The sequence below is a fragment of the Rhinoderma darwinii genome, chromosome 5 (assembly GCF_050947455.1).
Source record: "Rhinoderma darwinii isolate aRhiDar2 chromosome 5, aRhiDar2.hap1, whole genome shotgun sequence".
NCBI lineage: Eukaryota > Metazoa > Chordata > Amphibia > Anura > Rhinodermatidae > Rhinoderma > Rhinoderma darwinii.
This window is the reverse complement of record NC_134691.1, coordinates 320909573-320934248: the sequence shown is the minus strand read 5'-3', so window position 1 is coordinate 320934248 and position 24676 is coordinate 320909573. Positions and strand designations below refer to the sequence as shown.

The following is a 24676-nucleotide window of genomic DNA, read 5'->3' as shown; positions in this document are numbered from 1 at the left end:
TGTATATTCACGTCGGCACTTGCTGGGCTCTGTGCAGTGCCGACGTGAATTCACGGTGGGTGTTAAAAGCGCGATCCAGTTGTCTCAGAGTAGCGCTGACACCCGGATCGCGCTGTTATCACCTACCTCTGTTAGATATGATCGGGACCTGATTAGTTCAGGTCCCGGTCATGTGATCGCAGGGAAAGTGTGTTGTAGCAACGAACTGGAAAGTTTGTTGCTATAACAAACTGGAAAGTTTGTTGCTACAACAAACTTTCCCGGGGACCGATTGCAGGTGCTGCAGTCGGTTATAAGGCAGAACCGGGGGCCATATATCAGCCCCCGGGTCTGCCATGCACGACAGCCTATGAGAACCAGCCGGATGCTGGTCCTCATAAGCTTCCTGTCAGTGTGACTCCCAGCGTCACACTGACAGTATATAATACGTTACACTACCTAGGTAGTGTAATGTATTATAGCAGCGATCAGTGCTGCCAGGCTTCAAGTAAAACAAGTAAAAAGTAAAAAATAAAGTAATAAAAAAGTTTTATAAAAGTGTAAAAACAAGTTATAAAGGTTACAAAAAGAAATAATGCTTTTTTTCCTATAATAAGTCTTTTATTATAGGAAAAAAATGAAAATGTTAAAAAAAGTACACATATTTGGTATCACCGCGTTCGTAACGACCCAAACTATAAAACTATAATATTATTTTTCCCGCACGGTGAACAGCGCAAAAAAAATAATTAAAAAACAATGTCAGAATCACTTTTTTTTGGTCATCAACCCTCCCAAAATATAGAATAAAAAGTGATCAAAAAGTCGCATGTACCCCAAAATAGTACCAATAAAATCTACAACCCGTCCCGCAAAAAACAAGCCATTACACCGCTTTTTTGACGGAAAAATATAAAATTATGACTCTCAGAATACGGTGACACAGAAAATAAATAATTTTACCAAAGTGATTTTATTGCGCAAATGCCACAAAACATAAAAAACCTATATACATATGGTATCGCCGTAATCGTACCGACCCGCAGAATAAAGTAAAATGTCATTTATACCGCACGGTGAATACTGTAAAAAAATAAAATACAAAAAACATTGTCAGAATTTATGTTTCTTTGTCACTTTGCTTCCCAAAAAATCTAATAAAAAGTGATAAAAAAAATCACATGTACCCTAAAATGGTACTAATGAAAAGTACAGATTGTCCCGCAACAAATAAGCCCTCGCACAGCTCCGTTGGAGAAAAAATAAAAAAGTTCTGGCTCTCAGAATATGGCGATGCAAAATGTGCAGAGTGTTCCAAAAGCAGATAGGATTGGGCGCCATTTATCAGTGCGACACCGGCCACATATCTATGAATTATTATTTATTTACCGCATTATTATACCCTCTTATTATGCCCTGATGTACTCCGCACAGATTACACATGCCCCCACATCATGAACTGAAATACCAGCAAAACCCCAAACAGAACAGTTACCAAGCAAAATCTGCGCTCCAAAAGCCAAATGGTGTTCCCTCCCTTCTGAGCCCCACAGCGTGCCCAAACACCAGCTTACGTCCACATATATGACATTTTATATCCGGGAGAACCCGCTCAACATTGTATGAGATATTTGTCTTCAGTGGCACAAACTGGGCACAATATATTGTGCATTAAAATGGCATATCAGTGGAAAATTTAAATTTTCACTTTGCACCATCCGCTGCACATTAACGCCTTGGCGCACCACGACTTAATAGCATGTCGTGGTGCGAGGGGTTATATATGGAGCAGGCTCACGCGCTGCGCCCGCACCATATTCTGCAGCTGTCAGCTGTGTATTACAGCTGACACCCGGGACTAACGGACAGGAACAGCGATCGCGCTGATACAGGAGCCTGTAAAATGACATTATACTGCAATACATTAGTATTGCAGTGTATTGTACCAGCGACCTAATGATCGCTCGTTCCAGTCCCCTAAAGGGACTTTTGGGAGGTTTCCACTGTTTTGGTACCTCAGGGGCTTTGCATATGCGACATGACACCCGAAAACCATTCCAGCTAAATTTGAGCTCCAAAAGCCAAATATTGTTCCCTCCCTCCTGAGTCCTGCCGTGGGTCCAAACAGCAGTTTATTACCACATATGGTATATTGCTGTAATCAGGACAAATTGCTTTACAAATTTTTGGGTAATTTTTCTCCTTTATTCATTGTAAAAATTAAACATTTCTATGTTTTTTCAGAAAAAAGTAGATTTTCATTTTCACGGCCTAATTCCACTAAATTCAGCAAAAGAACTGTGGGGTCAAAATGCTAACTATACCCCTAGAACAATTCCTTGAGGGGTGTAGTCTTCAAAATGGGGTCAGTTTTGGGGGGATTCCACTGTTTTGCTTACTCCAGGGCGTTGCAAACGCGACATGGCACTGAAAACCAATCCAGCAAAATCTGCGCTTCAAAATCCAAATGGCGCTCCTTCCCTTCTGATCTCTGCCGTGGGTCCAAACAGCAGTTTAGTACCACATATGGGGTATTGGCGTAATCGGGAGAAGTAGCTTTACAAGTTCTGGGGTGCTTTTTAATCTTTATTCCTTGCAAATATAATTTTTTTTTTATATTTTTTCAGAAAAAAAGTAGATTTTCACTTTCACAGACAAACTCCAATAAATATAGCAGAAGACCTGTGTGGTCAAGATGCTAACTGTACCCCTAGATAAATTCCTTGAGGTGTGTAGTTTCCAAAACCGTCTCACTTTTGGGGGATTTCCACTGTTTAGGTACCACAAGACCTCTTCAAACCTGACAAGGGGCCTAAAATATATTCTAAAAAAAGGAGGCCCCAAAATCCACTAGGTGCTACTTTGCTTCTGAGGCCTGTGTTTCAGTCCATTACCACACTAGAGCCACGTGTGGGATATTTCTAAAAACGGAAGAATCTGGGCAATAAATATTGAGTTGCATTTCTCGGGTAAAACCTTCTGTGTTACAGAAAAAAGTGTATTACAAATGAATTTCAGCAAAAAAAATACAATTTGTAAATTTCACCTCTACTTTGCTTTCATTCCTGTGAAGCGCCTAATGGGTTAAGAAACTTTCTGAATGCTATTTTGAATACTTTGAGGGGTGCAGTTTTTAATATGGGGTGATTTATGGGGTCTATCTAGTACATAAGGCCCTCAAAGCCACTTCAGAACTGAACTGGTCCCTGTAAAAATAGCCTTTTGAAATTTTCTTGAAAATGTGAGAAATTGCTACTAAAGTTCTAAACGTTGTAACGTCCTAGAAAAATAAAATAATGTTCAAAAAACTATGCAAATATAAAGTAGACATATGGGAAATGTAAACTAGTAACTATTTTGTGTGGTATTACTATCTGTCTTACAAGCAGATACATTTAAAATGAGAAAAATCATAATTTTTGCAAATTTTCTCTAAATTTTGGTGTTTTTCACAAATAAGCAATGAATTTATTGACCAAATTTTTCCCCTAACATAAAGTACAATATGTCACGAGAAAACAATCTCAGAATCGCTTGGATAGGCAAAAGCATTCCAGAGTTATTAACACATAAATTGACACATGTCAGATTTGAGAAAATGGGGCTGGTCATGAAGGTCAAAATGAGCTCGGTCTTGAAAGGGTTAAGAAACTAATTAGCATAAATCGAAAATTGTTCATAACTTTGTCAAAAATTATCGCTTTTCAAAATAAAAAACACTGTTGTAATCTACATTACAGCACCGATCATATTATGTAGGCGACAGGGCACTTATAATCTGGTGACAGAGCCTCTTTAAGGTCAATGGGTTCCGTCGAGTGCCGATGGTGTCCAACATGCTTCCAGTATTTTTCTGTTGCTCTGCTCCTATGATGGAGCGGAGCAACGGAAATATCGAATGCAGATGTGAATGAGGCCTTAGGCCCTCTTCAAACATTATTGTTAGTGAAAAGAGTCCGGTGTACAAGCTAAGCATATCCATAGAGCTCCATTAACATGACAGAGGCAAAGAGTGTCCTTTTGGCCTCCGTAGGGCCAGTATTACTTCGGTATACCAGAAATAAAGGTAGCCTAATACGCTATACTATACAACAGTATACAGTTAAAAAACATACCGTGCGGTATATGTTTTTTTACAATGGGAGCCTAAGGATGACATATCCCACTGTATACCATCTAATGTGTATGGGGTGACTCAACTCTCCCCGGACGGCAAATATCAGGTGGAAAGAAGGATTGGGCATGTTGGTTTTTAAAATGCCCGATCCTCTGTTCATGGGAGATGAGCCACCGCTATAGGTGTCTGACAGTGGCTTATTCCCCTCTCCCCATTGAGTACATATCCACACTCAGCTTGAGGTACTTATAACTAGTGATCGTTACTCTGATCGCTTTGCCCCCATATATTTCTATCATTTCGGCAGCAGGTGTCCATGTTTACACAGGGAGATGCGCTGTCGACAACGATAATATTTTGGGCTTTTAAAACGATACGATCAGCCGATGAACGAGCGTTTGCTCCGAACGTCGGAACGGTGCCCTGATGCAGATGTAAACGAAGCCTAAGGCGTATGGTCACCTTTAGATTGGAAAGTGATAGATTACATCTGCATTCAGTGCTGTGTTGGGTTTAGATGTAGTGAGAAGAAATATAGCAGAGCAGAAAGTCATTTATTGGTTTCTTATCTGCACCATGATTACCCAGTAGGTTTACCTGCCATCCTATGAAAAACCATAACACATTGTGAAAGCATGGCAATCACATTAAATGACAAACTCAACTCTTCTGTATCTGTATACTGTGCAAGTATGACACATTCATGATATGCAATAACATATAGCAATTATGTCAATTTGGGTAAAGTAATCAAGTTTAGGCTTAGCCATAATCCTATATTTATGATAAGTAGGAAGACATATGTCCATTGAGGCCTGCCTGTGGCGGCTCTGTAACCCATGCAAATAATGACCACAGATCAACTTTGCCCCATCCCTTTGAGCACTATGAACCTACACCCCGCTTACCCTTTCCACTTGCATTACAAATTAGCAAGTAAGGGTGGGTGGAAGCCCTGAGGGTCACTGTCCTATGAGGAGAAGAAAGAAAGAAACAAGAGGGGTGCCTCCGTATTGAAGAGCGTAGTCCAGAACGCTATTCAATACAGTAAAAAAAAAAAGGTATGCCGACGCATACCTCCCTATCGTACATCAAAATGGCACTCTTTGCGATATGTCTAGTCAATGAGGCCGGTAAAAAAGTTTGCCATATACGCTGGGAGCATTTCCCGGCACAAACATTCAGCATGACAGCCTAACGTTAATGTGATTTCAACAGCAACCTAGAGTCCCTAGATAAATCAAGAAGGCGAGGAGAGGAAATCATTTTAAAGCCTTTACATTAAAGAAACAATATATTGGGAAAAAAAATTAGGGTGGTAAACAGGGCCGGAACGATGAGTGGGAAGCGTAGGTGGCTACCTAGGGTGTCAATGATGGGGTGGGAGTAATTTATGGATAAATAGAAATTTGTGGGGAAGGGAGAAAGGAAGCATTAAAATAAATGATTGTCCCTCCAACAGCGATCATGCTGAACATCAGGGACTAGGAGTGGTGGGGTACATTGTGGGCACCCAGGGAACTGGTCTTGCCCCTGGGTAAAAGAGAAAATACCAGACTGGCAGGGGATTCAGGAGAGTCCATCTCGAGTCACTCTTCATCTCCAATGAGTTGAGGAAGTGAATGGTGATCTGCGAGAATCAACCAGGACTAGATTTTATGTCGTCTTTGTCTTGTGGATTGGAAATCAGGTTAAAATGGTGTGAGACATCATCAACATTAGGAAGGTCCATTACTCTGTTTTTGGATTATTTTGTTTACTCTTTTTGGAAATATAAAAGATAAATTTTCACATAGAAGAGTGGGCCTCTCAGATACTAGAGAACAGGCTAGAAGCTATTCACCCCTCTCTAGACATTCTCACAAGCCTGCAAAATATTTTACTATCTGTACTGACTGGTAGTACAGCAGAGAAGAAACTGGACAGAGCAGGAGCTACTTCGTCTCTAGGGCAATTGTATTCAAAATGGTGGCATCCATTATATAGAGGAGAAAATCCTATGTATAACATAAAAACATAAAATAAAAAATTACAACTGATTACTAGGCCACTGATTAAGATAAAGATAAGGTTAATTGATTAAGATAAAAAAAATAAAAAATAGGAGGTTTTCATTAAAGGGTTATTCCAATCTCTGGAATTTATGGCATTTTCTAGGGATGTCTGATAGATGTGAGTCCCAGCTCTGGGATCTGCACCTATACCAAGAAACGGGGTCCCTTGTCCCACCTAGTGAGGCGGCTATCTAGATGGAGAATGAATGGAGAGGTGGCAGTGAACATGAGTTATGGAATCAGCCAAGAGACCCGTTCTCGAAAAAGATATGTGGGTCCCAGAGCTGGGACCGGCATTTATGAGAAATTTATGGCATATCTGAGATAGAAACAACCCTGTAAGTGTAGAAGAGGCCAAGTATTAAAAACTTGTGGGGCTATGTTGTCGATGGACTTGGGGTTATCGCTAAATATCAAGAGAAAGGCCTCTTTAGTGTGATGATAGAGGAGACACAATAACTTCTCATAATGGAGATACTGATTTTAGTTTTAGTCTGAGTGCTTTGTGGGCTCCCTCCATTAGTAGATCACTTGCAGAATTGGAGGGCTGCAGAGCCAGACAGTTCTACTTAAGGAAAGGTTCCAGGCGGTATTGTCAGGATCTCAAATTGGTGATCTATTGATTGCTATTACAGGCCTGGATGTAATTTGTCCCAGTTTTGGGCTGAACAGAGACACAGAGTAAATAAAAAGCCACCCTTATATTGATCAATAAATCAATGTATTGAGTTCAGGGTAAACTGTTAATCTTATATTAAATGTAGCACTGGTGAGTAAAATGCATACTGCAGTATGGCGTATGTGACATAGTTGGGTAACGTACTTATAGTGCATTGCCACATCACAGGCATCTGAATGTCATCATCAACACATTATTTGAGAACTGTGGACTATGAACATTTATGAGATATGGACTTGCTGGACAATGATAATTTATCTGGTCTACTAAGCAAACCGTATAGCCACAGTAAGGGTCCTTTTATACGGGCCAATTATCAGGCAAACGAGCATTCACCGAAAGCCTGTTCCTGATTATTTCCCTGGTGTAAACAGGGCAACGATCAGCCGATGAATGTGCCAACGTTCGTTTATCGGCTGATTGTATCGTCTCATATACCGAAAATATTATCTTTGTGGGCAGCACATCTCGACAAGATAGAAATGTATGGGGAGGAGTGATCATAGTAACGAGTGCTCGTCCCCCTACTAGCTCCTTGTGAAAGGAGCAAACGAGCGCCGATCAACGAGCTGTGTGTCGTTGATCGGCACTTGTTTACACGGCCCACGTCGGGCCATGTAAAGGTGGTCTTACACGGCCCGACGTGGGCTATGTAAACGAGCGCCGATCAACGAGACAGCTCATTGATCGGCGCTTGTTTGCTCATTTCACAAGGAGCTAGTATGGGGACGAGCGCTCGTTACTACGATCACTCGTCCCCATACATTTGCATCATGTCGACAGAGCATCTCCCTGTTTACCAAGGGAGATATGCTGCCCACAATGATAATATTCTCTGCATTTAAAACGATACGATCGGGCAATTACCGGGAACGAGCATTCACAGTTTGCCTAATAATTGGCCCGTATAAAAGGGCCCTTAGACCACCTTTAGGCCTCATGCACATGACTGCACTGAAATAAGAACTAAAATACAGCGATAAATAGGACATGGTGTACGAATGGTTAAGTCTGTATCTAGCTCAGTTTTGTCGGTATTATATTTTTGTAAGGTTTCTATTGTTTCAGTGTTTTTTATTCTTATTTTCATCTATATTGTCTCCCATACTAAAGATGCAAATAATGATCTGGAACGTAAAATATGCTTCTGTATTACGGATCCCTTTTTCAAGATCTATTGAAATCTATGTGGAAATTTGTAACAATCATACGGCACTCAATGGAGCATGCTACAACTACACATTAAGTTATGTGGACTCCTTATGGACTGTGTTCATAGGGTCCACGTAAAATTGGCCAAGTATGGTAAATATGTTTATTTTACTTCCTAGCGATATTGATATATTTCTGGTTCGAGGCAGCAGACCTTTTTGTGAAAGTGACAACAGGAAATGCAACCATATTGGTTGTCACCTTTGAATTATCATCTCAGCAAATGGTAAAGTATTATTGTCAGCAAGTTTTATCCAAAACATAGTGACAGTTTTACCATTATTTTGGAAAAAGTAACACTCAAAAGTGTCACTCAAAGGTAACAACCAATATGGCGGCAGTTCCTGTTGCAAAAATGACCGCCACATCTGTATAAATAATGCTTATATTTATATAAGTAAATAAAACATTATTACAAATCTTTAGCTATTTTTCTAACTTGTAATTCACTAATGAATGGCCAATGTTGAGATTTTATGTAGAAATCCCCTTAAAATTGTTATGATATATATATATATATATATATATATATATATATATATATATATATATATATATATATATACAGTTCATTCAGAAAGCCTTCAGACCCTTTCACTTTTTTCACATATTGTTATGTTGAGACCTTGTGCTATAATGAAAAAATATATATCTTTTTCCCCATCATTTTGCACTCAATAACCCATCATGAGAAAGTAAAAAAATTCATTTTAGAGATTTTTGAAAATTTGTTAATTTGTTTGCACGGACATGATAAAAATTCTGCTGCACTGAAAGTTCCCAAGAGCACAGTGGCCTCCATAATTCTTAAATGGAAGAAGTTTGAAAAAAACAGGACTCTTCCTGGAGCTGGCCACCCCACCAAACTAAGTAATAGGGGGAGACGGGCCTTGGTAGGAGAGGTGACCCAATGGTCACTCTGGCTGAGCTCCAATGATCCTGTGTGCAGATGGGAGCAACTTCCAGAAGGTCAACCATCACTGCAGCACTCCACCAATCTGGGCTTTATGGCAGAGTGGCCAGAAAGAAGCCTTTCCTCAGTAAAAGACACATGAAAGACTGCCTGGAGTTTGAAAAAAAAAAAGAAGGACTCTCAGACTGCGAGATACAAGATTCTGTGTTCTGATGAAACCAAGATTTAACTTTTCGGCCTCTTGGAGGAAACCAGGCACTGCTCAACACCTGCCCAATACCATCCATACAATGAAGTATGGTGGTGCCAGCATCATCGTGTGGGGGTATTTTTCAGTGGCTGGGACAGGGGGACTGGTCAGGGTTGAGGGAAAGATGAATGGAGGAAAGTACAGAGATATTCTTAAAGAAAACCTGATCCAGAGTGCTCTGGGCCTCAGGTTCAACTTCCAACAAGACAGTGACCATAAGCACACAACCAAGACAACACAGGAGTGGCTTAAGGAAAACTCTGTGAATGTCCTTGAGTGACCCAGCCAGAGTCCCAAACGAACATCTCTGGAGAGACCTGAAAATGACTGTCCACCAACGGTCCCCATCCGACCTGACAGAGCTTGAGTGGATCTATAGAGAAGAATGGCAGAAAATCCCCAAATCCAGGTGTGCAAACCTTGTGGCATCAAACCCAAGAAGACTGGAGGCTGTTATCAAACCTTGTGGCATCATACCCAAGAAGACTGGAGGCTGTTATCAAACCTTGTGGCATCAGAACCAAGAAGACTGGAGGCTGTTATCAAACCTTGTGGCATCAGAACCAAGAAGACTGGAGGCTGTTATCAAACCTTGTGGCATCAGACCCAAGAAGACTGGAGGCTGTTATCAAACCTTGTGGCATCAGACCCAAGAAGACTGGAGGCTGTTATCAAACCTTGGGGCATCAGACCCAAGAAGACTGGAGGCTGTTACCAAACCTTGTGGCATCAGACCCAAGAAGACTGGAGGCTGTTACCAAACCTTGTGGCATCATATCCAAGAAGACTGGAGGCTGTTATGAAACCTTGTGGCATCAGACCCATTTAGACTGGAGGTTGTTATCAAACCTTGTGGCATCAGACCCAAGAAGACTGGAGGCTGTTCCCAAACCTTGTGGCATCAGACCCAAGAAGACTGGAGGCCGTTATCAAACCTTGTGGCATCAGACCCAAGAAGACTGGAGGCTGTTATCAAACCATGTGGCATCAGACCCAAGAAGACTGGAAGCGGTTACCAAACCTTGTGGCATCAGACCCAAGAAGACTGGAGGCTGTTATCGCTGCCAAATGTGCTTCAACTAAGTGCTGAGTAAAGGGTCTGAATACTTATGTCAATGCAATATTTTAGTTTTTTCTTTTCAATAAATTAGCAAAGATTACTAACATTCTGTTTCACTTTGTCATTATGAGGTATTGAATGCGGAATGATGGGAAAAAACTTGATTTTTTATTTTATTTTAGCACAAGGCCTCAACGTAACAAAATGTGGAAAAAGTGAAAGGGTCTGAAGATTTTCCGAATGCACTGTAATTCTGTGGTTGTACAGACAAGATATGTGTGACCCCAATCCCTATGACAGGTTGATGTAATAATATTGAAATAAAGTAGGCAATTTAAGAAATATTAAAATCAAACCTGAATACAATATCACAAATTAAAAATTTGTAAAAATTATGGAAAACTGGGAATATGGCACAGCATTATAACTTCCATTATAAACGTAAACCATGGCGCTAGTGTGAACAGAGTCTAAGGGTCATTTTACATGGCCCGATATGGGTCGTCAAATCAAACGCTGATCGACAAGAGTAATGATTGGTTACGTATGGGGATAAGCAATCTTTACTACGATCGCTCGTCCCCATAAATTTCCATCATGTCGGCAGCACATCACAGGTAGATGTGCTGCCGACTAGTGACCCTTTTATTGGCCACATAAACAAACACATCACCCTATGAACGAGCAATGATCAGGTATAAGCGATCGTATGAACGCTCGTGTGCCCGATCATTGGCCTGTGCAAAAAGGGCCTTAATGCAGCACCTGAACACCATCACCAGGCAGACAATGCAAGGCAGCTGACAACTTACAGATTCTTTACATGTCTCCAAAACGTCATTGTTCTCTTTGTGATAAACATTTCTTTCGAGTCTGGCACCGATACCGGGTGCTGACCTGTAAATTCCTGAGCATTTATCTGCTGTGTGTATATACATTGCTTGGTTATGCTCACAGGAAATTAGTTCTTTCAGGTCACAGTCTGTTTCCTAGTTACATGCCCATTGACATCGTACCAGTGGCGTAACTACCGCGGTAGCAGCAGTAGCGGCTGCTACGGGGCCCGGGGCTTGAGGGGGCCCGGTGGCGCCGCTAGCAGCCGTTATGGCTACTACAGCGGTAGCGCCGCTACTGTGGGGCCCGCGACGCCGAGCCTTACACAGGCCCTCTCATGCCTGTAGGTGTCGCTAGCACCGGAGGGGGCCCCAGTGCTAGCGGCAGCCAAATACATGTATTAGCACTGAATGGCCGGGCATGTTCCGTGCCTGACCATCCAGTGCCTTACAATGACACTGATTGGCTAGCGGCGCGATGACATCATCGCGCCGCTTCCATGCTTGGAAGGTGCTGATTGGCGGGGCAAGTCATTCTGCCCCGCCAATCGGCGTCATTGGAGGACGCTCGTTCAGCTCCTGCAGACATGCTCAGAAGAGAGCATGTCTGCATCGCCAGTGAACAGCGTGGGAACCGGCGAATGTGAGTATGTCAAGTTTTTTTTTTTCCCCTCATAAAAATGTGAATGGCATTATCTATAGTGGGGGGGGGTCATCTTTATGTGGGCTATTATATATAGGGGGTCTATATGTGGGGCAGTAGCTACAGGGGGGTCTATATGTGGGGCAGTAGCTACAGGGGGGTCTATATGTGGGGCAGTAGCTACAGGGGGGTCTATATGTGGGGTAGTAGCTACAGGGGGGTCTATATGTGGTTGTGTGGGCCATTATATACAGGGGGCTCTATATGTGGGCCATTATATACAGGGGGGTCTATATGTGGGGGTGGGGGCCACTATATACAGGGGGCTCTATATGTGGGCCATTATATACAGGGGGCTCTATATGTGGGCCACTATATACAGGTGGGGGTCTATATGTGGGCCACTATATACAGGGGGGTCTATATGTGGGCCACTATATACAGGGGGGTCTATATGTGGGACACTATATACAGGGGTGGGTTACCTGTGGGGCACTATATACAGGGGGGTCTATATGTGGGACACTATATACAGGGGTGGGTTACCTGTGGGGCACTAGCAACAGGGTGGCTATATGTAGTGCACAGTCTACAGGGGTGGGCTATATGTGGGACACTATATACAGGGGGAGCTATATGTGAGACACTATATACAGAGGTGGGCTATACGTGGAGCACTAACTATAGGGGAAGCTATATGTAGGGCAGCACGGTGGCTCAGTGGTTAGCACTATTGCCTTGCAGCTCTGGAGTCCATATGTGGGCACTATCTATAGGGGCTTCTATGTAGGTCACTATCTACAGGGGGCATGTTGTGTGTTTGTGACAGTTATATTTAGATGTGTTGAGAATTTTAACTTTGTTTATAGGAGCAGAAATGTTTTAAAAGTGAGAAGCTGAAGACATCTGAACGGAAAACTGCAGAAATGGGTCATGGCCGGGAGAAATCCATCATAGATGTCTGAACCGGAGGGAGAAGAAAAGAACTACAATCTGAGACGTCACCGGTGAGTCACTTAATGTAAATGTTTATTCTGCCTCTAATCAGTAATGTAGTCACTGTATGATCTGCAGCGAGATGATGGTGATAGGATTTTTTTTGTGAAACCGCATCTCCCAGCATATCCTTACCATTGTTCAGGCCATGCTGGGAGCTGTAGTTTTACGCCGTACAAACCTATACGCAGTGGCGTAACTACCGCTATAGCAGCCGTAGCGACTTCTACAGAGCCTGCAGCATGAGGGGGCCCGTGCCACCCGCCGGCACGGCCCCCTCCCATGGCCGCAGGCTCCGCTAGCAGCCGCTATGGCTGCTACAGCGCGCCGCCACTGAAGGGGTTGTTCCTACATAAGACATGTATCCCCTATCCACAGGATAGGGGATACATGTGTGATCGCTGGCAGGGATGAGGAGAACAGGGGACCAAAAGTCCCCCCTAAGTTCTCCATGACAAACCTCAGACTTCCGGGGTCTGTGTCGGCAGCTCCGTAGAAATGAATGGAGCGCCGGTCGCGCTTGTGCGCATGCGTGACTAGCGCTCCTTTCATTTTTATTGAACTGCGCAGACGCCGGAAGTCCGAGGTTAGTCATGGAGAACTTCGGGGGACTTTCGGTCCCCCGTTCTCCTTATCGCTGCCAGCGATCACACATGTATCCCCTATCCTGTGGATAGGGGATGCATGTCTTTTGTAGGACAAACTATAGGCCGTTTTTTTTGGGGGGGGGGGGCTATATGGCGTTATCTACAGAGGGGTTCTGTATGGCGTTATCTACAGGGGGGGTCTGTATGGCGTTATCTACAGGGGGGCTGTATGGCGTTATCTGCAGGGGGCTGTGTATGGTGCTATCTATAGGGGGGCGCTGTGTGGTGGAATCTATAGGGAGGCACTATCTACAAGGGGGGGGGGTTGTGTGATTCCCAGCAGAGGGGGGGCCCCAGTCAAAAGTTTGCTATGGGGCCCAGTCTTTCCTAGTTACGCCCCTGCATCGTACATATTATCCCCCCCCCCCCCATTCCACACCAAGATGATTGCAGAAGCTGATGAGAATGGTGATGAACCAAGAGTGCTACCTGAACTAGCAATACTTATTATCTTGTCTGCACAGCTTTTCAAAAAGTTTGGTCTGGCCCTTTAAATGACATTCATTTTAACTTTAGGTGGAGAAGTTTGTGTAAGTGCCTGTTAATGCACACCTGTGAATTGCTGCACAGACCTTGACATTTAGGTCTTATCAACCTGATCAACCTAAATTTCTAAATCTTACCTCAAAATGTTCAAGCAACGTGCTGATGTTCCTAATTTAGTCTGAAGAACACCACAAAGCGAGCAAAGATCAACCCATTCATGGCATGGAGGAAGTGATCACTTACTAAGATCTACAACTGACACCTTGTTATATTGGAAGCAGCGTGTATTCAATATTCATACCAGTATAATAAGTAAAAACTATAATGGGCATGCGGGGCTCCCTAGTACAGAGCCGCATGGACGCTGTGTGCTGCCTACAGGAGCCGTCCTATGCTGTATGTACAAAAAAACGATCCCGTAGAACCAATGCTTCTAGGAGAGAATACCTCTGTACACAGTGTTAGACTGGAATACCTTGGGCCCACCAGAGGAAATAATTATTGGGGCCCACCCTTCAGCTATATAGAGATAATGTGATCACTATTGATTGCGTATTAAAACGTGTGTAGTAAAACAAAGACCAATATTACCACCGTAAGGTGACCATATAATGGTAGACACCAGTCCTACACAAGTGCCCCGTAAGCCATGTAAGGCTTCGTTCACATCTGCGTCAGGGCTCCGTTCATAGGTTCGGTCGGAGCTTTCCGTCAAGGGAATCCATGAACGGAACCCTGACTGAAACAAACGGAAACCGTAGGTTTCCGTTTGCATCACCATCGATTTCAATGGTGACGGATCCGGCGCAAGTGGTGTCAGTTTTTCACCGCTGTTTAAAGGTTTAGTAATTTTGACCGAATGAATACCGTAGTCGACTACGGTATTGATTCCGTCAAAACAACGGAACCCTTAAACAACGGTGAAAAACGTAAACCATTTGCACCGGAGCCGTCACCATTGAAATCAATAGTGATGCAAACGAAAAACTTTGGTTTCCGTTTGTTTCAGTCAGGGTTCCGTTCATGACGGAAAGCTCAGATGGAGCCGATGAACGAAGCCCTGACGTAGATGTGAACGAATCCTAAGTGAATACAGTGACATCCAGTGACTCACAGGTAACGTCTTCTCAGACTGGAGTCGTTCACTTTCCCTTTTCTTCTTCATTTGGCGCAGAACACCATGTTAATTTCTTCCAGCCACGACTCACCTCTGCAGAATTTGAAACACAAACATCTTTGGCTCCTTGCTTTTCCAGCACCATCCCCACCCTCTACAAAAACTTGCTATTTATAGTACTCCAGATGGAAATAATGCCTCCTCTTAGTGGCCCACACTGTAATAGTATCCTCTTCAGTCCCCACATTGTAATAGTGCTCCGCTTAGTAACCCACTCAGTAATAGTACCCTCCTTCAGTCCTCACACAGTAATAGTGCCCCTTTGTACTCGCTGCAAAGGAATGCCTCCGTATGTGCTACCAAACAGTAGCAATGTCCCCCTATGTATCCCCATATAGTAGTTAAAAACCCACCTCCCCAACAAAATGTATGCAGTTCTTACCATAAGGGTATGTTCACACTTGGCCGATTAGCTGCGTTTTTTCTGCTTCCATGCATTTAACTGCAGAAAATCTGCAGCATAATACAATAGCAGCAAAGTGGATGACATTTGAACAAATCTCATTCGAACACTGCCGAAAAAATTACCTGAGAAACGTGCATAATTTGATCCGCGGTGTGTTTTTTTTTTTTATTCCATAGCATGTCAATTAAGGGTATGGGCACACGACCACTTTTCAGACGTAATGGAGACGTTTTACGCCTCGAATTACGCCTGAAAAGACGGCTCCAATACGTCGGCAAACATCTGTCCATTGCCTGCAATGGGTCTTACGATGTTCTGTGCAGACGAGCTGTCATTTTACACGTCGCTGTCAAAATACGGCGCGTAAAATGACGGCTCGTCAAAAGAAGTGCAGGACACTTCTTGGGCCGTTTTTGGAGCCGTTTTCTCATAGACTCTATTGAAAACAGCTCCAAAAACGGCCGTAAAAAACGCCGCGAAAATGCAGCGAAAAATGCAGCGAAAAACGCGAGTTGCTCAAAAAACGTCTGAAAATCAGGAGCTGTTTTCCCTTGAAAACAGCTCTGTATTTTCAGACATATTTTGTTAATCTTGTGAACATACCCTTATACTGCCGAATCGCAGCACTTTAGTTGTGGTTTTTCCCCATTGAATTCAATGGAGAGGTAAAACCCGCAACATATAGCAAATGTTGTGATTTGTGATTTTTGTGGCAGAAAAGCTGCGATTCCGTTGCAAAATACGCAAATCAATCAGAAAAAGAATTATTATTTTTTCTTTCAATTTAATTAAAAAGTCTATACTTACCCTGCGGGCATTGCTCTCTCTGTTCTACGTGCAGCTCGGCCTCCTAGGATGACGGTTCATCCCATGTGACTGCTGCAGCCAATCACAGGCTGTAGTGGTCACATGGGCTGCAGCATCAAAGAGTAGCCCGGGCTGCATGAAGAACAGATGGACGAGTCACTAGGGCAATACCAGTGAGGCAAGTATTGTTTTTTGGGTTTTTTCAACTCTGTTTTCCACAGCGGAGATTCCGGCCAAGAATCTGCACCATAATTTGGTACGGTGTTTAAGCCGGAATTCCCTGCGGGTTCTAGATCGGATACACTGCATGCTTTTACACAGCGTATCTGCCCCATGCGCACAAACCCTTAAAGAGGCTCTGTCACCAGATTTTGCAACCCCTATCTCCTATTGCAGCAGATCGGCGCTGCAATGTAGATTACAGTAACGTTTTTATTTTTAAAAAACGAGCATTTTTGGCCAAGTTATGGCCATTTTTGTATTTATGCAAATGAGGCTTGCAAAAGTACAACTGGGCGTGTTGAAAAGTAAAAGTACAACTGGGCGTGTATTATGTGCGTACATCGGGACGTGTTTACTACTTTTACTAGCTGGGCGCTCTGATGAGAAGTATCATCCACTTCTCTTCAGAACGCCCAGCTTCTGGCAGTGCAGATCTGTGACGTCACTCACAGGTCCTGCATCGTGTCGGCCACATCGGCACCAGAGGCTACAGTTGATTCTGCAGCAGCATCAGCGTTTGCAGGTAAGTAGCTACATCGATTTACCTGCAAACGCCGATGCTGCTGCAGAATCATCTGTAGCCTCTGGTGCCGATGTGTCCTCGCTCGTCTGACACGATGCAGGACCTGGGGAAGTGACGTCACAGCGTGATCTCTCGAGAACACGGCTGTGTCTGCACTGCCAGAAGCTGGGCGTTCTGAAGAGAAGTGGCTGATACTTCTCGTCAGAAAGCCCAGCTAGTAAAAGTAGTAAACACGCCCCGATGTACGCACATAATACACGCCCACTTGTACTTTTGCAAGCCTCATTTGCATAAATACAAAAATGGTCATAACTTGGCCAAAAATGCTCGTTTTTAAAAATAAAAACGTTACTCTTATCTACATTGCAGCGCCTATCTGCTGCAATAGCAGATAGGGGTTGCAAAATCTGGTGACAGAGCCTCTTTAAGCTCAATGAAAGGGAATTTCAAAAATGATGATTTTGTTTCCTGTTCGGTTAATCAGAAAAAAATTTAGTCGGAATATGTTTTACTTTGGACAAAATAATGTGCAGGCGCTGTTTGTTTGAAGACGTGAACTGGATGTGAAAACAATGGGCTGTCCATCCATGTTTTTATTTTTATGAGGAGAGGGGTATAAGCCATTGTCAGATACCAGCGGTTTATGTCCCTAAGATACAACATGCCCTAAAATTCTTGGGTGAGACTGTCGGTTAGCGTCCTGTAACATCAAGTGATCAGCTGTAATCTGTGAGGGAACTAGGCAGTAAGTGTTCAATTTTCCTTTTGCGGCCCACAGGTGAAATGAAGCATATCATTGAAATTAATGGGTTGTCCGTGTAAGGCACGGTCAGGTCCTCCAAAGTGAGAGCCCATTTTTGTAGCGATGCTCTGGCCATCCTAAATGGGGAACCCCTTCTATCAGCTCTGGGTTCCCTACTAGTGTATTTAAAAATTATACCTTCATCAGACAACCCTTTGGGTTAAATAGTTGTTTTTTTTTCTCCACAGTTTTGGAAATGTTTGCTCTAAAGTGATATGTCAGTATAAAAAAGGAAACATTAAATTGTATTAGTAACAAAATGAAATAACATTTGCTTATGACCTGGCAATCTGTCAGACTGAGATTAGATGTATAGACTTTGGCTGTTGACATACGATAATTGTACTAGGTCCAGAGCATGTTCAAAAACTCTCCAACATTGTTTTCCACCATCACTAAAAAGTACACTATTTATATCAATGTTATAGAATTGCTAATGGGTAACTGGCTTATAATTTATTTAAAGACGCTCTGTCACCAGTTTATTTTTGACAAAGTTATGAGCATGTGCTGTCACTTACTCCCGTACTTTCTTCACACAAGCGATGGGAGAATGACTGGACATCGCCTCCAGCCTGGAAAAAAAGCTCAGAAATTGACCTGCGGTGCGGGATTCTATTCCGCAGTATGTCAATTGTATTTGCGTAAATGCTGCTTATTTGTTGCAGGTTTTCCCCATTGAATTCAATGGGGAGGTAAATCCTGCAACAAATAGCAGCTGTTGCTTTTTTTGCAGCGGATTCGCAGCGATCCAACAGCAAAAAAACGCAATTCAGAAGAAAAAAAAATCTCATACTTACACAGAAGTCTGTGGTCCTCCCTCCAGCGTGCCCTCCTGGAATGACGTTTCATCTCATATGACCGCCGCAGCCAATCACAGGCTGTAGCGACAGTCACATGGGATGAAATATCATCCCTGGGGGCTGGCCTGTATGACGTCAGAGGGTCGGTCTGCTGGGATGACACTTTATCCCATGTGACCGCTGCTGCAGCGGTCTCCTGGCATGAAACGTCAACCCAGGAGGCCGGCCTGTGCTGCAGTTCTCCGCAGCGGACATTCCGGGAGAGAAAACTGCACCAAAGTTTGGTGCGCTTTTTCGTCCGGAATTCCCTGCACAGGACGGATACACTGCATGCTATTACACAGCGTATCCGCCCCATGTAAACACAGCCTAAGTCATACTCACTGGGGTCAAGAAAGCTATCAATATCTGGGATACTCAGCAGGGTCCTCAAAATGTAAAGCTGTTCTAGATGTCCCTGTACCTGCCTGTGACTTATGTCTGGGATCGGAGATAACTTTGAACCCGGTTAAGCTGTTATAAAGAGGAGAGGCAGCCCCCTCTGACAATATACTGGAGTACAGTAACTTCTGTAAGCGATCCAACAATCCCTGGTTCAAGTGCCCTAGGGTGACTAATAAAAAAAGTAAAAAAACTGTTAAAGTTGTTTTTTTTACAGTGAAGGAAATAAGTATTTGATCCCTTGCTGATTTTGTAAGTTTGCCCACTGTCAAAGACATGAACAGTCTAGAATTTTTAGGCTAGGTTAATTTTACCAGTGAGAGATAGATTATATAAAAAAAAACAAACAGAAAATCACATTGTCAAAATTATATACATTTATTTGCATTGTGCACAGAGAAATAAGTATTTGATCCCTTTGGCAAACAAGACTTAATACTTGGTGGCAAAACCCTTGTTGGCAAGCACAGCAGTCAGACATTTTTTGTAGTTGATGATGAGGTTTGCACACATGTTAGATGGAATTTTGGCCCACTCCTCTTTGCAGATCATCTGTAAATCATTAAGATTTCGAGGCTGTCGCTTGGCAACTCGGATCTTCAGCTCCCTCCATAAGTTTTCGATGGGATTAAGGTCTGGAGACTGGCTAGGCCACTCCATGACCTTAATGTGCTTCTTTTTGAGCCACTCCTTTGTTGCCTTGGCTGTATGTTTCGGGTCATTGTCGTGCTGGAAGACACAGCCACGAGCCATTTCTAATGTCCTGGTGGAGGGAAGGAGGTTGTCACTCAGGATTTGACGGTACATGGCTCCATCCATTCTCCCATTGATGAGGTGAAGTAGTCCTGTGCCCTTAGCAGAGAAACACCCCCAAAACATAATGTTTCCACCTCCATGCTTGACAGTGGGGACGGTGTTCTTTGGGTCATAGGCAGCATTTCTCTTCCTCCAAACACGGCGAGTTGAGTTAATGCCAAAGAGCTAAATTTTAGTCTCATCTGACCACAGCACCTTCTCCCAATCACTCTCAGAATCATCCAGATGTTCATTTGCAAACTTCAGACGGGCCTGTACATGTGCCTTCTTGAGCAGGGGGACCTTGCGGGCACTGCAGGATTTTAATCCATTACGGCGTAATGTGTTACCAATGGTTTTCTTGGTGACTGTGGTCCCAGCTGCCTTGAGATCATTAACAAGTTCCCCCCGTGTAGTTTTCGGCTGAGCTCTCACCTTCCTCAGGATCAAGGATACCCCACGAGGTGAGATTTTGCATGGAGCCCCAGATCGATGTCGATTGACAGTCATTTTGTATGTCTTCCATTTTTTTACTATTGCACCAACAGTTGTCTCCTTCTCACCCAGCGTCTTACTTATGGTTTTGTAGCCCATTCCAGCCTTGTGCAGGTCTATGATCTTGTCCCTGACATCCTTAGAAAGCTCTTTGGTCTTGCCCATGTTGTAGAGGTTAGAGTCAGACTGATTAATTGAGTCTGTGGACAGGAGTCTTTTATACAGGTGACCATGTAAGACAGCTGTCTTTAATGCAGGCACCAAGTTGATTTGGAGCGTGTAACTGGTCTGGAGGAGGCTGAACTCTTAATGGTTGGTAGGGGATCAAATACTTATTTCTCTGTGCACAATGCAAATAAATATATATAATTTTGACTATGTGATTTTCTGTTTTTTTTTTAAATATAATCTATCTCTCACTGGTAAAATTAACCTAGCCTAAAAATTCTAGACTGTTCATGTCTTTGACAGTGGGCAAACTTACAAAATCAGCAAGGGATCAAATACTTATTTCCTTCACTGTATATACCCAAAAAAGTAAAAAAACAAAACTTTTCCTATTTCCCCCAAACGTAATGTAAAAAAAATAATAATAAAGACAATTGGTATCGCCATGTTCATAAAAGTCAGAACAATTACATTATAACATTATTTAACCCGCAAGGTAAACGCCGTTAAAATAAATGAATAAATAAAAAAAATTCAGAATTGCTCTTTTTTTGCTCAGCACGTCTCCCACAAAAAATGAAAGTCAGATGTACCCCCAAAAAAGCCTGCACACAGCTCCATCAATGGAAAAATAAAAAAGTTCTGGGTCTCCGAAAATGGTGACATAAAACTTTTTTTTTGGACAAAACATTTTTATTATGCACACGTAGTAAAACTATATAAATTGTGTATCACCGTAATCGTATTGACCCGCAGAATAAAGTTAACATGTCATTTTACCGCTGGATGAACGCCGTGAAAATCAAACCCAAAAAAACTATGGTGAATTTGTTTTTTTTTTCCATTCCGCAAACCAAAATAATTTTTCTACGTTTTCCAGTACATTATCTGGTACAACAAATCGGGCCATTAAAAACTACAAACCGTCCCGTCAATGGTGACGGAAACATCGTTAATGGTTTCCGTTTGTCACCATTTCAGCAGGTTTCCGGTTTTCCGACGGAATCAATAGCGGAGTCGACTGCGCTATTGATTCAGTCGGAAAACCGGAAACCTGCCGGAATAGTGACGAACGGGAAACCATTAGCGATGTTTCCGTCACCATTGAGATCAATGGTGACTGAAACGGAAGCTGTGGTTTCACTTTCACTTTCCGTTGCGGGGTTCACCCGACGGAAACCTCAGACGGAACCCCGGAACGGAAAGTGAACGGTGATGTGAACAGTCCCTAATTAAGACATAAGGAGTTAATATAGGGAGGATTTCCCAATTGGGACCCTTCTCGATTTGCCAGAACAGGCAGCTGTTACAAAGAATGCCACCTAGACCAATGTTTCTCAATGTTTCTAAGCCTTGTGCCCCCTACTCATATGAATTACATCAAAGTACCTCCATGGAAAGAACAGTATGAGCACAGTGCAAGAATCCCGTAGAGACATGGTATATACCCCTTTGGATGAGGACTGTGTTTAGGATGATTGGTGTCCTGTGTGTTACTTTCCATTATTACTCCCCTTATGGTTTCCCATATAGCGCCTAAATACAATCATATAGTACTTAAATAACATTGATATAAGGTGCTCAAATAACACTTCTCAATCAATAAACTAGAGAATATAGCTTCATTGTGCAGTCATCTTTCAATTGTTTCGGGCACGAAGTGTGGGACTCAGGTAGCCAGGCAAGGAGGGCTAGTGACCCCTGCTTCAGAAGTTACAATAGATGCGCCTCTTGTGACTCACAGGTCGCACACCCCAACGGATGGCCCTTGTCACGTTGGGTTCGTGGAGCCACTGGGCCGTACCGCCTTGACGGTATGGCAGCTGGCCAACAGGGCGCAGGTCACAGTCTATAGTTCGTATGGTGTACCTGTGGCAGCTCGGACAGTAGCAAGGCAGGCTTGGCTCGGACTAGGCAGCCGGTAGACGTCAGGCATGGTGTAGCAGGATAGGCGTGGAATACAGCACAGCACGACTACAGCTCAGCACGGTACTTGACCAGGATAGCACAGAATACAGGATACAGGTACGGAGAACACTGGGAACTGGAAAACACTAGGAGACCATTTGCATAGACAAAGTTTGGATGCGACAAACAACACTCAAGCATTGCAGGGAGGGGCACAGCCCTTCTTATAGCCCAGGGTGCTCTGGGAGCAATCAGCTCAATCTCCCACCTGAATGCGCTTTGGCTTCTTAAGTCTGGACTGAGCTCGCGAGCGCACCCTGGTGGTCACTGTGGAACAGGACGGCCGTATGTGCAGACATCTCTGGAGAGAAGCGTGTCGACTGGATGGAAGGAGTTCGTGGTCAGCGACCACGGACGTTACAGCCCTGCTTGGAACTACAGGTACTTCTGTTTAATAACCTTTCTAAAGGAGCACTCTATAAATATAAAAATGTCTTTACAATTAACTATTAAAGGGGTTGTCTCACCAAGTCAACCTCTGCTTGGAATGAAGCTAGCCCAGCGGCCATCTAATCACCATGGGTCTGGCTTCTGAAAACACTGGGAGTAGTTGTGGACTGGCATACATATCCAGCTGCTGCAGGGAAAATGTAGTATTACATAGCGTCATTCATGTAGTTCTCCAGACAGACCAACTGATCAGCAGTTTCTATCAGCGGTTCCTCCCTCCTGGCTCATAAAAAGGGGTCCAGAGGAGGGACAACTATTTGTCCTAATAGACTGGAACAACCTCTTTAAAGGGAATGTGTCTCTAGAAATTTTTTTAATTTTTTTTTAGTTAAACATTTAGTATAAACATGATTAGACATTGTTCTAATTTTTTTAATTTTTTCACAAGTCAGGAAATATTATAAATTAGATTCTAATTTATAATATTTCCATGTGCTGGTCACTAGAGGGAGCAATTCCCAAAATTGCAGCATTGGCATGTGGTAAAGCAACCTCATTGCTTTATGCTTCAAAATTGGAGAAGACACACTCGCTCTAGTGTGCTCAATTAATCCCCCTCCTTTATCCTGGCTAGTGCCAGGAGAAAGGAGGGGTTTGAATGTTCAAACCTCCTACACTGTGTGCCGCCATTTTTTGAACGAATGCACAGTGTAGTAGGCTTACATACAGTGGTAATCACACAGTAAAACACGAACAAACACAGACATAACTTACCTGCTCCTGCCGCCGCCGCTCCCTCCGCTCCGTCCGCTCCCTCCGCTCCGTCCTCTCCCTCCACTCCTAGTCCTTGCTTCTGAACACATGTCCACAAGAAAATGGCGCCGGCTGTCGCTTCGGCCGAAGACCTTCCTTTTGGACCGTGTGGGAGCGGCGCATGCGCTGTTCCCACACAGACGGCGTACACCATAGTGAATTGAACGGCTCCCGTTCGCATTCTCTATAGGGATGTATGTGCCGTATTCCATCTCTGTTTGTGTCGTTAATCGACACATACAGAGATGAAAAAAAAAAATGCCAGTCCCCATAGAGAAGTAAAAGTTAGAAAAAATAAAAAAGTAAAACACAAACACACAAATAAATAAAATGTATTTTAAACACACACTAAAAGCAAATTGATATTACATTTTTTTTTTCCGCGACACGTTTCCTCTAACATCTTTTGCTTAAAGAGGCTCTGTCCCCAGATTTTGCAACCCCTATCTCCTATTGCAGCAGATCGGCGCTGCAATGTAGATAAGAGTAACGTTTTTTGTTTTTTTTAAACGAGCATTTTTGGCCAAGTTATGACCATTTTTATATTTATGTAAATGAGGCTTTCTAAAGTACAACTGGGTGTGTTTAACGTTAAAGTACAACTGGGCGTGTATTGTGTTCGTTACATCTGGGCGTTTTTACTACTTTTACTAGCTGGGCGTTGTGTATAGAAGTATCATCCACTTCTCTTCACAACGCCCAGCTTCTGGCAGTGCAGACACAGCGTGTTCTCGAGAGATCACGCTGTGACGTCACTCACTTCCTGCCCCAGGTCCTGCATCGTGTCAGACGAGCGAGGACACATCGGCACCAGAGGCTACATTTGATTCTGCAGCAGCATCAGCATTTGCAGGTAAGTAGCTACATCGACTTACCTGCAAACGCTGATGCTGCTGCAGAATCAACTGTAGCCTCTGGTGCCGATGTGTCCTCGCTCGTCCGACACGATGCAGGAAGTGAGTGACGTCACAGCGTGATCTCTCGAGAACACGCTGTG

General features: G+C 43.3%; 1 protein-coding gene across 4 annotated transcripts in view; it reads left to right on the top strand.

Annotated features, from left to right (window-relative positions):
* The first annotated feature begins 12676 nt into the window (after positions 1-12676).
* MLLT10 (MLLT10 histone lysine methyltransferase DOT1L cofactor) overlaps positions 12677-24676 on the top strand; it is a 216530-nt gene continuing 204530 nt past the window's right edge. For 3 of the 4 annotated variants that reach the window (XM_075827575.1, XM_075827572.1, XM_075827570.1), the window contains exon 1: positions 12678-12747. In XM_075827575.1, coding sequence (XP_075683690.1) covers positions 12698-12747 — 50 coding nt within the window. In that variant the 5' untranslated portion in view covers positions 12678-12697. Of the gene's footprint in view, positions 12748-24676 lie in introns of all 4 variants that reach the window. The other variant, XM_075827571.1, reaches the window with a different exon arrangement.